Source organism: Convolutriloba macropyga, chromosome 10, assembly GCF_964194025.1.
Source record: "Convolutriloba macropyga chromosome 10, txConMacr16.3, whole genome shotgun sequence".
NCBI lineage: Eukaryota > Metazoa > Xenacoelomorpha > Acoela > Convolutidae > Convolutriloba > Convolutriloba macropyga.
Window position 1 is genome coordinate 4,380,289 of NC_134477.1, and position 12,058 is coordinate 4,392,346.

Genomic DNA, 12,058 nt, shown 5'->3' on the forward strand with positions numbered 1-12,058 from the left:
TAGGTTAGCATTGCGTATTTTCTAAACTTTATAAGTAGGCACGACCAAAAGTTTAGATCAATTGTGTAAAAATTTTCTCTAATATTTGATTGCAAGATGGAGTGAATAATTAAATTTTTCATCGAAACAGTCAAGGGGACATAAATTCTTGGTGTAAAGGGCGGTTCTTAGAGTTTGCGCCTCCTTTAGCAACCCCCCCCCCCACACACACACACACACACACACTTTACTTACATCCCACAATTAAGTGAGCCCCCTTCCCTTCCCCCCATCCTCCTCCCACCCCCACTCAACCTCCGCTACCTCATTCCGCCCGTAGCCCCGCAAACAATCCCCCCCACGCGCGCGCTTACCCCCCCCCCCCTAATGCTGCATCCTCAATAAAGCCAAAGCTAGCCTCCCTAAGGCGCCGCTAGCTACTGTAGCAGCCAACCGCTCGCCAGTCGTTTGAGAGGAATTTGCCCGACGTTAGTCGGTTTTTCTTGTGCTATTCTGTCACATAAAGATTTGCTGTATAATTGCATAGTTTCTATAATGGGTGGTGTAAATCGTAATAGAGGGTGTGTAAACAGAAGATCCTGATTTTTAAATACGCCGCGCAACCGATCGGCATACCGAGTGTCATCATGTTGTTTTTCAGGTTTGAAATGTCAACTGGTGAGACTGTCTCAGAAACTACCAGTGAAACAGAGGCCCCAAATTTTCTCAACTTGCCCCCAAATATAATTCAACATATTTGTCAACATTTATTAGACGATTCGATGGACATTTTTATCAAGTCTCGAAATATACTGTCGCTTGCATCATCTTGTACATACATTCAAAGCCTGGTTTTTGACTCAGTTTTGATTTTTAATCTAAATTTCTGGCCTTACGACATTTACGAGCTCGATGATCTTATCAGCAAAAGGCCAGCTATAAGAAACTTTTTGAAATTTATCGCCGAGAAAACTTTGTGGAAGATTGAGAAAATCAGCATCAATTTTTACATCAACCCAAATTGGGCTAAAATTTTACTAAATTGGCACGCAGTTTATCTGAAGAAAGATCTGAAAGTTTTGAGATATAGAAATTTTGACTGTGAGACCCACTGGAACTCATACGAGCTTGAAACTTGTATCTGTAACAGCCAGTCTAAAATTGAATTGCACGTTCCGTCATCCAGCTACAACTTAGGGGAGCTGGAAAAACGGGACCAAGTTAGCCAAATTGACTGCAGAGTTGACAGTTTATTTTCGGAGGATGAGAACCCGGTTTTTCTATTCCCCAATATTGAACAAATGTTTGTTAAAAGCCCTTCGGCTATTTCGCTTTCTATCGCAAGTTTGCCCAAATTGCAATTTTTAGCAGAAATAGTAGCTGTGAATTGCTGGCAATACTTTTACTCCGCGTTTCCTGGGAAAAATGATTCGGGAAGCCAAAATCCGAAGTTTCCTTCCTTGTTAAAATTCGAAGTGGAAGGCGGTGAATTAACAACAGTAACGTGTCCTTATTTTTTGAAGACTCATGCCCCGAAGTTACAATACATGGAATGGATGCCCAAAAAGGTTGATAAGCTTCCAGCAAATCAGCTTTATGAGTTTTTGCCTTGTTCGTTGCAAACTTTGAAGACAAATGTGAATGCTTTTGAAGCCATTCAAATTAACGAAGGATTGAAAGAGCTTTACGTCGATTATTGGCCGACCTCAAACCCAGTTAGCTTACATGTATTCTGTGAATCGGTTTCTAAAGCATCGAATCTGTTATCGGTGGAAATATTTGTCCTAACATGGCCATATTTAATGTCAGAAAACCTGGACAGTTTATCAAAATTTGTGAAAACTTTTGAAAAACTGAAAGCTTTCATCTTTTTATCAGAAGGTGACGAAGACGAAATAGAATTGGCCGAAAAATTAATCCAAAGTTTTGAAAATTTATCATATTCAAAATATCTTTCGATCAGCGACTGTTTAGTTCGAGAAGATGGAAATTTAAATCGAGAGTTGATTCAGAGAATGGCGGTGCTCACTTTCAAATACGACTGGAGGCTAACATAAAATTATTTTTCGAAGTTTTAACTCAAAATATTTTATTTGATTTTATAATTTTATTCGACAAAATTTAATATTATTTCATTCAATAAGTTGTACTGATCCGATTATCAGTGCAATTTCATTTTTGCAAATATAATTTGCCTTGAATTTCGTTTAATAATAAGTTATAATTCTCCATAGATTGGGAGAGATAGGCGGAGAATTAAAAACCAAATCATAGCTCCTAATCGTTTGTTATCGTTTGTTTGTATCTGAAATACTATTTGCCGTTTCATTTAAGTTAGCCTACCACTTACCTACTGTCGCATCTTGTTAGCTCATCAGGTTTTGAAGCTAGAACAAATATACGGAAAAGATTACAGACTTTTTGCAAGAATACGCAACACAACAGACTAACCACTTAATTATAACAAAAATATGGTTTTACAACCTGCATTAAGGAAAAAAGATACCTCATTCTAAGAAAATTTTTGCCTGCGAAAATGTCGTTCAATTACCAAGCACGCAAGATACATACTCGTTATTAGGGCTGGTTTATGCGGAAAAGAATTTAATAAAACCTCTGTCTTATCTAGGAAGATGAACTTATTTACAGCTCTTTTGAAAGAGCATTTTTGTTTCGTTTGTTGGGCTTTTTTGTTACCTAGACCCTAATCGCACTAATGAAAGTTTTTCCGTGCTTCCAAATGCAATGTAGTTTAAGTTTTTAAACAACACCTGGAATTGATCGTGTCGAGAAGAATTTTGTCTGCAGTCAAATTTTCACTTCGGTTGCGAATGGTAGAGAAAGAAAGAAACGTCATTTTGTAGCCCTAAGTGGCTACTTTTGTTGTATTATAAAAATCTACCAATTTTATCGTATGTTTAAAATAATGATAGGCAAACAGAAAAAGGACGAGTATTGGTGGCGTTGAGGGACGATTTTATACTTTTTACAGGTTCTTAAACTCTTATTACTTGTTTTTTGGTCAATAAATTTCCGCTACAACGGAAACAGAAAAATTTTATTAAAAAGTGGAATCGGCAAAATTTAAGCAAAAACTATTGTTTTATGAACGAATTTCCCTTTTTTGAACTTTAGAAAACCATTCTTTGAGAGAACGAGACGAAAAACCAAAATCGGAAGATTTTGTTCACATTTTACTTGTTTCTCCGCCATTTATTGTTGAAGAGTTCTGTAATAGTTTGCAGAGTTGCTCAGGACTCTTTCTTGAATTTGACTTCTTAACGTTCTATGTTAGGGGGTCTATACAGCCAGTGCTGGATTCGAACCAGCAATATCTTACTTGCAAGCCTAGTCTGCTGCCCACATATACTAACTGGTCTTTTAGCTCGTGAACTTGGGCATCTCTTATACTCCGTTCTCACGTTCTTTTTGTTCCTCAAGGCTTCGTTTCCCTAGCCAAGTATACGATGCGCAAGTAGAGCTTCTTGTCAAGCGATATCAAGCATATCTTATACACATTTACATTAGGTTGTTCTCTCTCAACCTTCTAACATTCTATTTAAACTTGTGCCAGTCTGAAAATGTGGTCAAAATTATTATTTTAACGTTGCATAAGAGAGGGTTTCAACGTCATATGCAAACGCTGATTACCAATTCTCCCTTCTGAAATCTGCTTGAATAAAAAAGACTGGAAGTCTTGCCCAAGAAATCTTAATGGGTCCGAACAATTATCGCGTATTTCAACATGAATTACTCATTTTAAATTTGTTTCCTCAATTTTATAACATTTACATTGCGTTGGTCACACTAAGTTTGAATGGTCATGCACAAATGGCAGTTAAAGAAATAATATTAATTTTGTGAAGTTAGACGTATCGATGCATGAACGAGGCTAAAGTCAATCGAGCGAACAGATTTATTTCCTTTTGGTCTATCGCCAATGGTAGATACGTTTTCATGTTGAAAATACAAGTATTTATCTTACAGACTACTGGAGGCTTCCTAGGCTAATGTTGCTAGGCTAATGGAGGCATAATTCATGATTGATGTTTATATTGATATATGTTTGCTTCCTTTTTGTCAATGAGGCCGCACACACACGCACATGGTGTGAGAAATTTAATTTTTAATGAAATTACAGTTTCATTTGCGTTTCCATGCTTTTTGCAATGAAATATTGACTCTTTTTACTGAGAAATGGTGGAATGTAATTCATAAATTTGTATTCGCTTTTTTGCAATTTATTCGTAAAAGGTTTACAGTTCCTTCTAGCTATCATTATTAGTGTATAAATTTTTACCTGTTCAATTTCGGTTTACTACTTGGTTTATTTTATCCTTCTTCTGTAATATTTAGATTTAATTAATTCTTAAAATGAACTTTAAAGACAAATGTTCTCGAAATGTTCTCTTAATGTAAGAGAAAACGTTTTCTCAATCACCCAATTTGACGCCATCGCTGAAGATTTATTATCAACTGTTTTTATTTATTTTCAGGTCTTAATGAGGCTGTAGGAAAAATTCGGGTTTTCCCAACAGCCCAATTTGTTTTCACCCCTCGTGAACGACTATTTGTTCACTTGCCAGCCCATGCACAAAGATGGTGCGACCACTGCGAATAACCATCTTAACCAAACCACCCCGGTTCACTTCCTTAAAATTTGCCCTACTTTTAGTGATAGTTCTAACCTGTGTGCTATTTGCTTCCCACTTGATTTTATCACTCAGTCATCAACATCATCAATCTACAGTTGTAAATGTTCATGAGAAATTACAATGGGATGTGGATTCGAAAGATGCGTTTGCACCGAGGGGCAGGAGACCAAAGGTCAAAGAGTCGAAAAGTTCCTCCATTATTGACACGCAGTTGGAGAAAACTGCAAACAAGACGTTTAACAGAAAAGTGAGTGCTTCTAAACAAATTGATTTGCACAATTGTTTCTTGTGCTTTCTATTAAAGAAACCTACAAAAACTAAAAAAAAAGTTTTAAAACCACAGAGAGAACGTTTAGCGATATCGTCAAGTGGGGCAAACTTAAGAAAATATTAAGGATAGCGATGCATCCTCGTGATTCTTTATTAATCATGTTAATTAATTAAAATAATAATTAAATTACGACTTGCATTGAGTTTTTGTTTTCTATTTTTTTTCAAGATTTGTGCTAGATTCAAAATTCGTTTCTGAGCACGCAATGGTTTTGTAGCTTCTATTTAAAAACTTTGATTTCAAGGATGTTTTTTTTAACCATATTCTCATGTGGAGCAGTGTTAGGATTTATTACTTTCTAATAAAATAAATTTAAATTTACATCAAGTTTTTGGTTTCTAATTGTGAAAGAACTTTTGATGGGAACATTTGTAATAAAATGGTTTCCCTAATCGCTGTAATTTACAACCTCACTGGGTTGGCTGCTCAATAATTGAATTGTTGATTCGTTAGAAGTAAAATATCTTCAAGTATAATAGCATAGCTACACCGAAGCTTTTTTTCACTGATGGAAAGGCACTTTTAAAAAAATATATTGTTAGAATTTTTCATGAAATTAGTTATTTGTATATGGTGAAATGATTATTTGCTTTTTTTGCTAGATTACGAAAGAACAATGTTGTGAGTGCCTCCCTGAATGTAAACAGAAAATGGTTAGATCTCGTCTTCATCCTCAACTGGCCTTTTTCACAAACGTATACTTGTATTTTGACAGAATTAACATGATTGGTATAAATGACAATGCCGCAAATTCTCTTATTCTTTTTAAGTTCGAAGAAATCGTTATAGCATTTTTTTTGTTTTTGCTACTGTTTTTGATAATATAATTAACGACAACCTGGCATTATGGATTGGTAACTTACATTTTTTTCGAATCGACTAACTTTCTATCAGTCGTTTCCTGCCACTCTTCTCATAGCAGTCGTAGGAGTAGTGTTAGCTTAGTTAAAACTTTGAACGTAAACAGAAAGGGGGCTCGGTAATGTGCGTTCGCACATAATGTACGGGTCGCACTCAACCACATTTCATTTTTGACGTAATTGTCTACCACATGAGAGAGAGATTTAAAATAATTGCTGTATCCATTTAAAAAATCGCATTGAACTTAAACCACTAAACGAATTAAATGAAACTTCAGTAGAGGGCCGATGATACTTGCCATTAGCAAGACTAAAAAATAAGAGAAACAACAAAATCAAATAAGAACAATGATTAATTACGAACAAAACTCCATGTCTATTTGTTTTAAAAAAAATTACTAATGAAGTAAAAAAACATCTAATAAAAACTGAACTAAAGAAATTCACTTTATTTTCAAAAAACTTATGGGACCTGTCTTTCTCGAGAGCAATTAACTGGCAAACAAAGAAACAAACAGGTCAAAATTAAACAATACGTTTTTACATTTCGAAATTATATAATTTCAAAGCCATATATGTTCATGACCTAATTGATGCATGACTTAATTGATCTAATTTCATGACTTCAAAGTCATGAAATTATATAATTTCAAAGTCATGAAGACCATTAGCTATCATAGGGGCATTAAATGGGTTAACCTACACGTCCAAACCACACCTATACCTACAAACCAATGAGATCTGTCAATTAAGATAATGAGTTAGGAGACTAAAAAGAACTCCAAATACAGGTATCGAACATTTGTATAAATTTTGCGAGAAAACGGTGTCCAAAGACTTAAAATCAGCTATTCACAAATAAAGTCAATATAATTGATCGCATCTTTTTAACGGCTTTTATGTGATATTTGACCGTGTTAAAAACGTGATATTGGAACTAACGAGCATTAAATATCGTTAAAACTTCAAAAATGTCTAAAAGTTGAATCATAGTTATTAGAACTCGTAATTTCATTCAAAGGTAATAAACGTAATTTAAAAGATAAAAACTGAAGAGGACTCCACTCTAATTCACTTGAAAATCATTCTCTTTCTATGCTGAGCTAACACTGCAAGATGACAAAAATAGGATGAAAATTGGCAAAGCTCAAAAATCGTTATTTTATTGAAGAAACAGTCATAACAACCATAATTTTCAACTAAACTCTCAATTGATTTGCTCGTAGCCGCATAAGAATCCAATTGGACCCGTTATTAGTGAGATTAAGTCAAAAGAGAACAACAGGCACGAGTAAACTTTCACAAATACATGAAACACGAAAAATGTGGAAGCTTTTCGCTCAAAATACTCATTCGAACGTCAACTTGATTTTGATTTGAAAATATTCTGGTCTGAAAGTAACATAAAAAGGCAATGATTAAAACTACTTGTATACTTTTTGAAATTAATTAGATTCAAATTAACAAAAACTATTAGCCGTCAACGAATATTATTAAATAGCTTCAATCATTGATCCACAGGAGGCCACTGAGACGCGTCATTACCTAGAATGTCTTAAGCCTACAAAGAACAAATAGTCAAATAGTTTTAAACAATCAATTAAACTTTGACAAAGAAACGTTATCAAAGGCGTTAATATCATTATCTATTCACTAAGAACATCAAATACAATCAATTTCACCTTAGTTCAACGCCATTAAAATTATATCTTACTTGTTAATAATGTGATAATGTGACAAAACAGTAAAAAGAAGCTCAAAGAATCGAAGATGTCCAAAAAGTCAATTAAAAGTCTCATCAAGATAAGAGAACTCTGTCTTATCAAAGTCGAAAAAATTCATTATATGAAGTAGAAACGCACTGAAAATTTACTTTCTAACTCACTTGAAAGAGCATGTGAAACCTCATTACGCGGCAAGGCGCCAAAATTAAGATAAAATGTAAATCTCGCGCAGGTGTTGATTTTTTCTCGAAAACATACAATCTTGAAAAAGTAACAAGCATAAACTCATCTGAAAAAATAATATGTTTATTTCATTTGTAATTGCGTAGGTAGAAATATCGACCGATCATCTTGAGAATTAAATTAAAACAACAACGGATACAGGCGCAAACCAAAGTTTCTTAAACAATTTTACGCAATTGCAATACTGAAGCCAAAAAAATATTAAAGCTTTTCACTGAAAAAAGGACAGTGCCCCATTACAATCCAAATATTTTTGGATTTTAAAAATCCGCAATCAGACCAATGCTAGCCTTTCCGTTGCTGCTTGTTCGGTAACACGTAATTTTTCAAAAAATGTTTGGGAAATATCTACTCTCACAAAAGTTTATTTTCAATGTATCAAAACTAAATGATCTGTTTTGGATAATTATCGAGTTATTTGACCACAAAATATTAGGTCTCATCTGAAAGCATTAGATAGTTTCACTAATTGCTCCCTAGATGGGAAACTAGACCTTTGATTAATTGGACTCGATCTTGAGAATACAGAAAGAACTGAAAATGCTGGCGAAACTCAAGAACTCATTAAAAATTTACAAAAATTTTTGCCTGAGCCATAAAAACCGTAAGCATTACTCAGAAAACATAATGCTACATCAGTGGGCCTCATTAGAACAAACATGCAATTAATCACTAAGTGGAACATTAAAGGAAGACATTCTGGCTGTAATTTCGATTAAAAACGTAGAAGTATTTAAAAGTGTGCAGAGCCAAAAGGCAGTCCGAATCGGTTGTATCGCGAAAATCACTAATGAGAACAGCGCTGGCCCTGATATCGCTGTGCGCCTGTTGTAATACTTAATTGTTGCAAATAGTTGCTCAACAAATTTTTTGGCAAATGAAAATCTTAGTATATATCAGGCATTTTTGTTAAATATCGATTTAAATATGCGAAAAGCCGTCGAATTGTTAGTTACAGAACACTTTCCTAAGAACCAGAGGCACAAATAGGTCTCATTTGAGTAAGCAAAAATTATTCGAACAGTCTCTATGTCTTATTGTTTGAACAGTGTCACTACTCGTCAAGTTGGACAAAGTGGTCTAAAGACGCATAATTGGTGCCATTTTTCATTTAAAAAAATATGTTAAAATTTCGAAAATTTAGCCAACGTTTTGGCCGAAAAGAGTCAGTTCAAAGAATTCAGTAATTCTCTTTTATCTTTAAGCATTAAACCAAAACCAATTTCGTTAACAATTTCATCATATTGTTAGCAAAATTGACGAAAATTTCGGCAAAAATTAATAAAAATGGCAACTAAAACAACGCAAGTGAGGCTAACGTTCACGAATCGTTAAACCTCCTTAACTCCTCGGAAAAAACGCAATTCAAGAAACCTTAATTCTTCGCTTGGCAAGCTTTCTAAAGAAACCACTCAAAATCTGTACGATTAATAAATATATCGATCGGCTTAAATTGACTGATAAAAAAAATCAAGTTGAGCATATAGTTCCCCCCTCCACTAAAGTGCGTCGGAACAAAAAAAGCTGTAATAAAACAGCCCGTATTATTCGACGAGTTGTTGATTGAATGTGCATTTTATAGGTATTAGGTGTTATTTAGGTAATATCTAATGACGTAAGGCCAGTTAAATTTGCTGAAAATAAGTTCTGAATAACTTGTTACTTGGTTCTGTCTCAGCTTGTGGCGTGATCAGTTTCCGTTAGATTTTTTGGGCCGTAAAATGTCCTGGAAAAAGTAGAAGAATTTCAAAATTTTCCATGGCATTTGAACTTATAGAAGGGTCCTCAATTTTATTGTATAAACATATAGGTGAGTGAAATTTTTTATTGAGTGAACTTTTCTTGAAATTTTTTTTTCAGTATATTTATGGGAAGAGAAAATCATACTGAAATTCATAGGCGAACATTTGAAAAGTATTATTCCAACAAACCTAATGTTTGTTATTTTTTTTAAAACAGCTGATTCATACATTTTTGTTTTCTTCCTAAAACTGTTAGTTTTTTGTTCATTTGTACGTCTCATGCTGCCAGGTGACATCGAGTTGAACCCAGGGCCTCAACTGGAAAATTTGATTGAGTATTCAAGTTACTTAAAAACAGAGGATCAAGCCTTTTGCCATTACTTTACCTTATTAATTGTCAAAGCCTGAAAAACAAGTTTGAAGAGTTTTAAAACTTTCTGCAAACAGCACCCATTAATACGTTTGTCGCTGTAACTGAAACCTGGTTGGACACTAATTGTAATATTGAAAATAATTTTTAACAGCATCGCTTTCATTTTTTGGGAAATGTAGATCAGACAAAACAGGGGCTTCAAAGGGCGGAGGAGTAGGTATTTTCCTGTTCCGACTGTATTTTATGTTCCGAAAAAGTTTTCAGCCAGTATTAACTCAAGCATTGAAACGGTTGATGAGAGTTTTTTTTAATCCATTTGGGTTGAAATAACTGATCCTCTGACTAAAAATTACTTGTTAACGTTTCTTATTGCCCAAACAAACGTCTTGGGGAGTATTTTATTGATCAGTTAAGTACCGAACTATTGGGGGCATATAGCGTTACAGATAACGTTATTTTGATGGGAGATTACAACTTGAATTATTTAAATAAGACAGAAAAAAGTAAACTAGACATTTTTGCGTCAAATTCAGGATTAGAAATTGTTAACCAGATGTACTGATAAAACATTTACACTTATTGATCACAGTTTTATTTCGAAAGATCCGATTATTGCCTACAATGTCACAACAACTCCTTTTAACTCCGACCATTTTCTTGTTATCTTCGAATCAAACCCCTAATTGAATTCTGAGTGACAACATAATAACGATAAGAAATTTTCGTCTTTTCTCACGTTCTAAATTAAACAGAGATCTTGCCCTTGCCGAACGGTGGAGGATGTAACAATGTCAGAATGGCAACGATATGTTTGATTCATTCATCGATATTTATGAGAAAATTGTTTGTTGAGAAACACGCACCAATTCAGACTGTTAAAAAGGGGTAGAAAATTTTAAGAACACTAAGCCCTGGTTAACTTAAGAATTGACGCATTCGATTGCCTAAAAACATTTTCTGTTCAATAAATGGAAAAAAAGTCCTGACAGCGAGACGTACAAAGAATTTAAGCGTTTAAGAAACTTAGTTAATAGGAGATTAAGGGAGGCGCACAACGATTTTTGATTGAATTTTTTCCAAAAACTACCAACAAGTAAGGAACAGTGGAAATTCATTAAACAGAAGATCAGTCCGAGTGAAAAAAGTGTCACGGTTGATGAAATCAGATTAGAGAGTGGTGAAATTTCAAGGGAACGAAAAAATATCGTCAATTGTCTAAATAGATCATTTGCTAATCTAGGTGTTTTCAAAGGTTCGTATATTGCTTGTAAATACCCTGCTAAACTTATATACTTGAATTCACATTCAGAACTGTGACTAGAAAATAACTTTATTCAGTCATTGACTCGCTGGATGAAAACAAAGCAGAGGGACCTGGTGAAATCGCAATTCGTCTCATAAAGTTTTGCAAATTAGCTATAGGCGTACATCTACAGTTTGCCTTAAATGAGTGCATTAAGGAGAAAATTTTCCCATTAAAAATGAAACTAGCCTATGTAACACCAATTTTCAAAAAAGGTAATGAATTAGATAGCACAAACTATCGACCAATTTCTGTAACTCCGAGTTTTTGCAAAAATCTTTGAGCGCCTCCTTCTGACTCAGATGATGGATTTCATTGATAAGCATAAAGGTATTAATAAAAAGAAATTTGGATTTCAGAAAAAAGTCAGCGACAGACTTTAGAACTGGTTGAAACAGTTTCCTCTAATTTAGATCAAAGCAAAGAAACTGTTGCTATTTTTCTAGATCTTAGAGCGTTTAATTCCATTTCCCATAACATTTTCCTTAAAAAAATTGAGATGTATGTTTTTTCCCAGGAAGCAAAAGAATTACTGTTTTCATTTCTCGCCAACCGCAGACAAAAAGTAAAACTTAATGGCATGTTCTCTGATTGTGAAATTGTGATTCACGTTGTGCCACAAAGAACTGTTTAGGACCACTCATTTTTCTTTTATATGTGAACGATTTCTGATCTAAAATAAACACAACGGAAAAAGTGATTCAATTCGTAGATGACAAGTATTGTCTGTTGTGGACAGAAAAGTAGCTTACATGGAAAAGTCATGGAAATTTCACAAAAAACAGAGGAATATGTAGAGATGAACAAACTAACTTTGAATACAAACAAAACCGAATTAATCTTTTTCT

General features: G+C 34.2%; 1 protein-coding gene across 2 annotated transcripts in view; it reads left to right on the forward strand.

The window, feature by feature from the left end:
• The first annotated feature begins 4,478 nt into the window (after window positions 1-4,478).
• The window catches only part of LOC142348401 (xylosyltransferase sqv-6-like), a 108,947-nt gene continuing 101,367 nt past the window's right edge, over window positions 4,479-12,058 (forward strand). For both annotated transcript variants that reach the window (XM_075399741.1, XM_075399742.1), the window contains exon 1: window positions 4,479-4,881. In XM_075399741.1, the coding sequence (XP_075255856.1) occupies window positions 4,579-4,881 (303 nt within the window). In that variant the 5' untranslated portion in view covers window positions 4,479-4,578. The remainder of the gene's footprint in view (window positions 4,882-12,058) is intronic.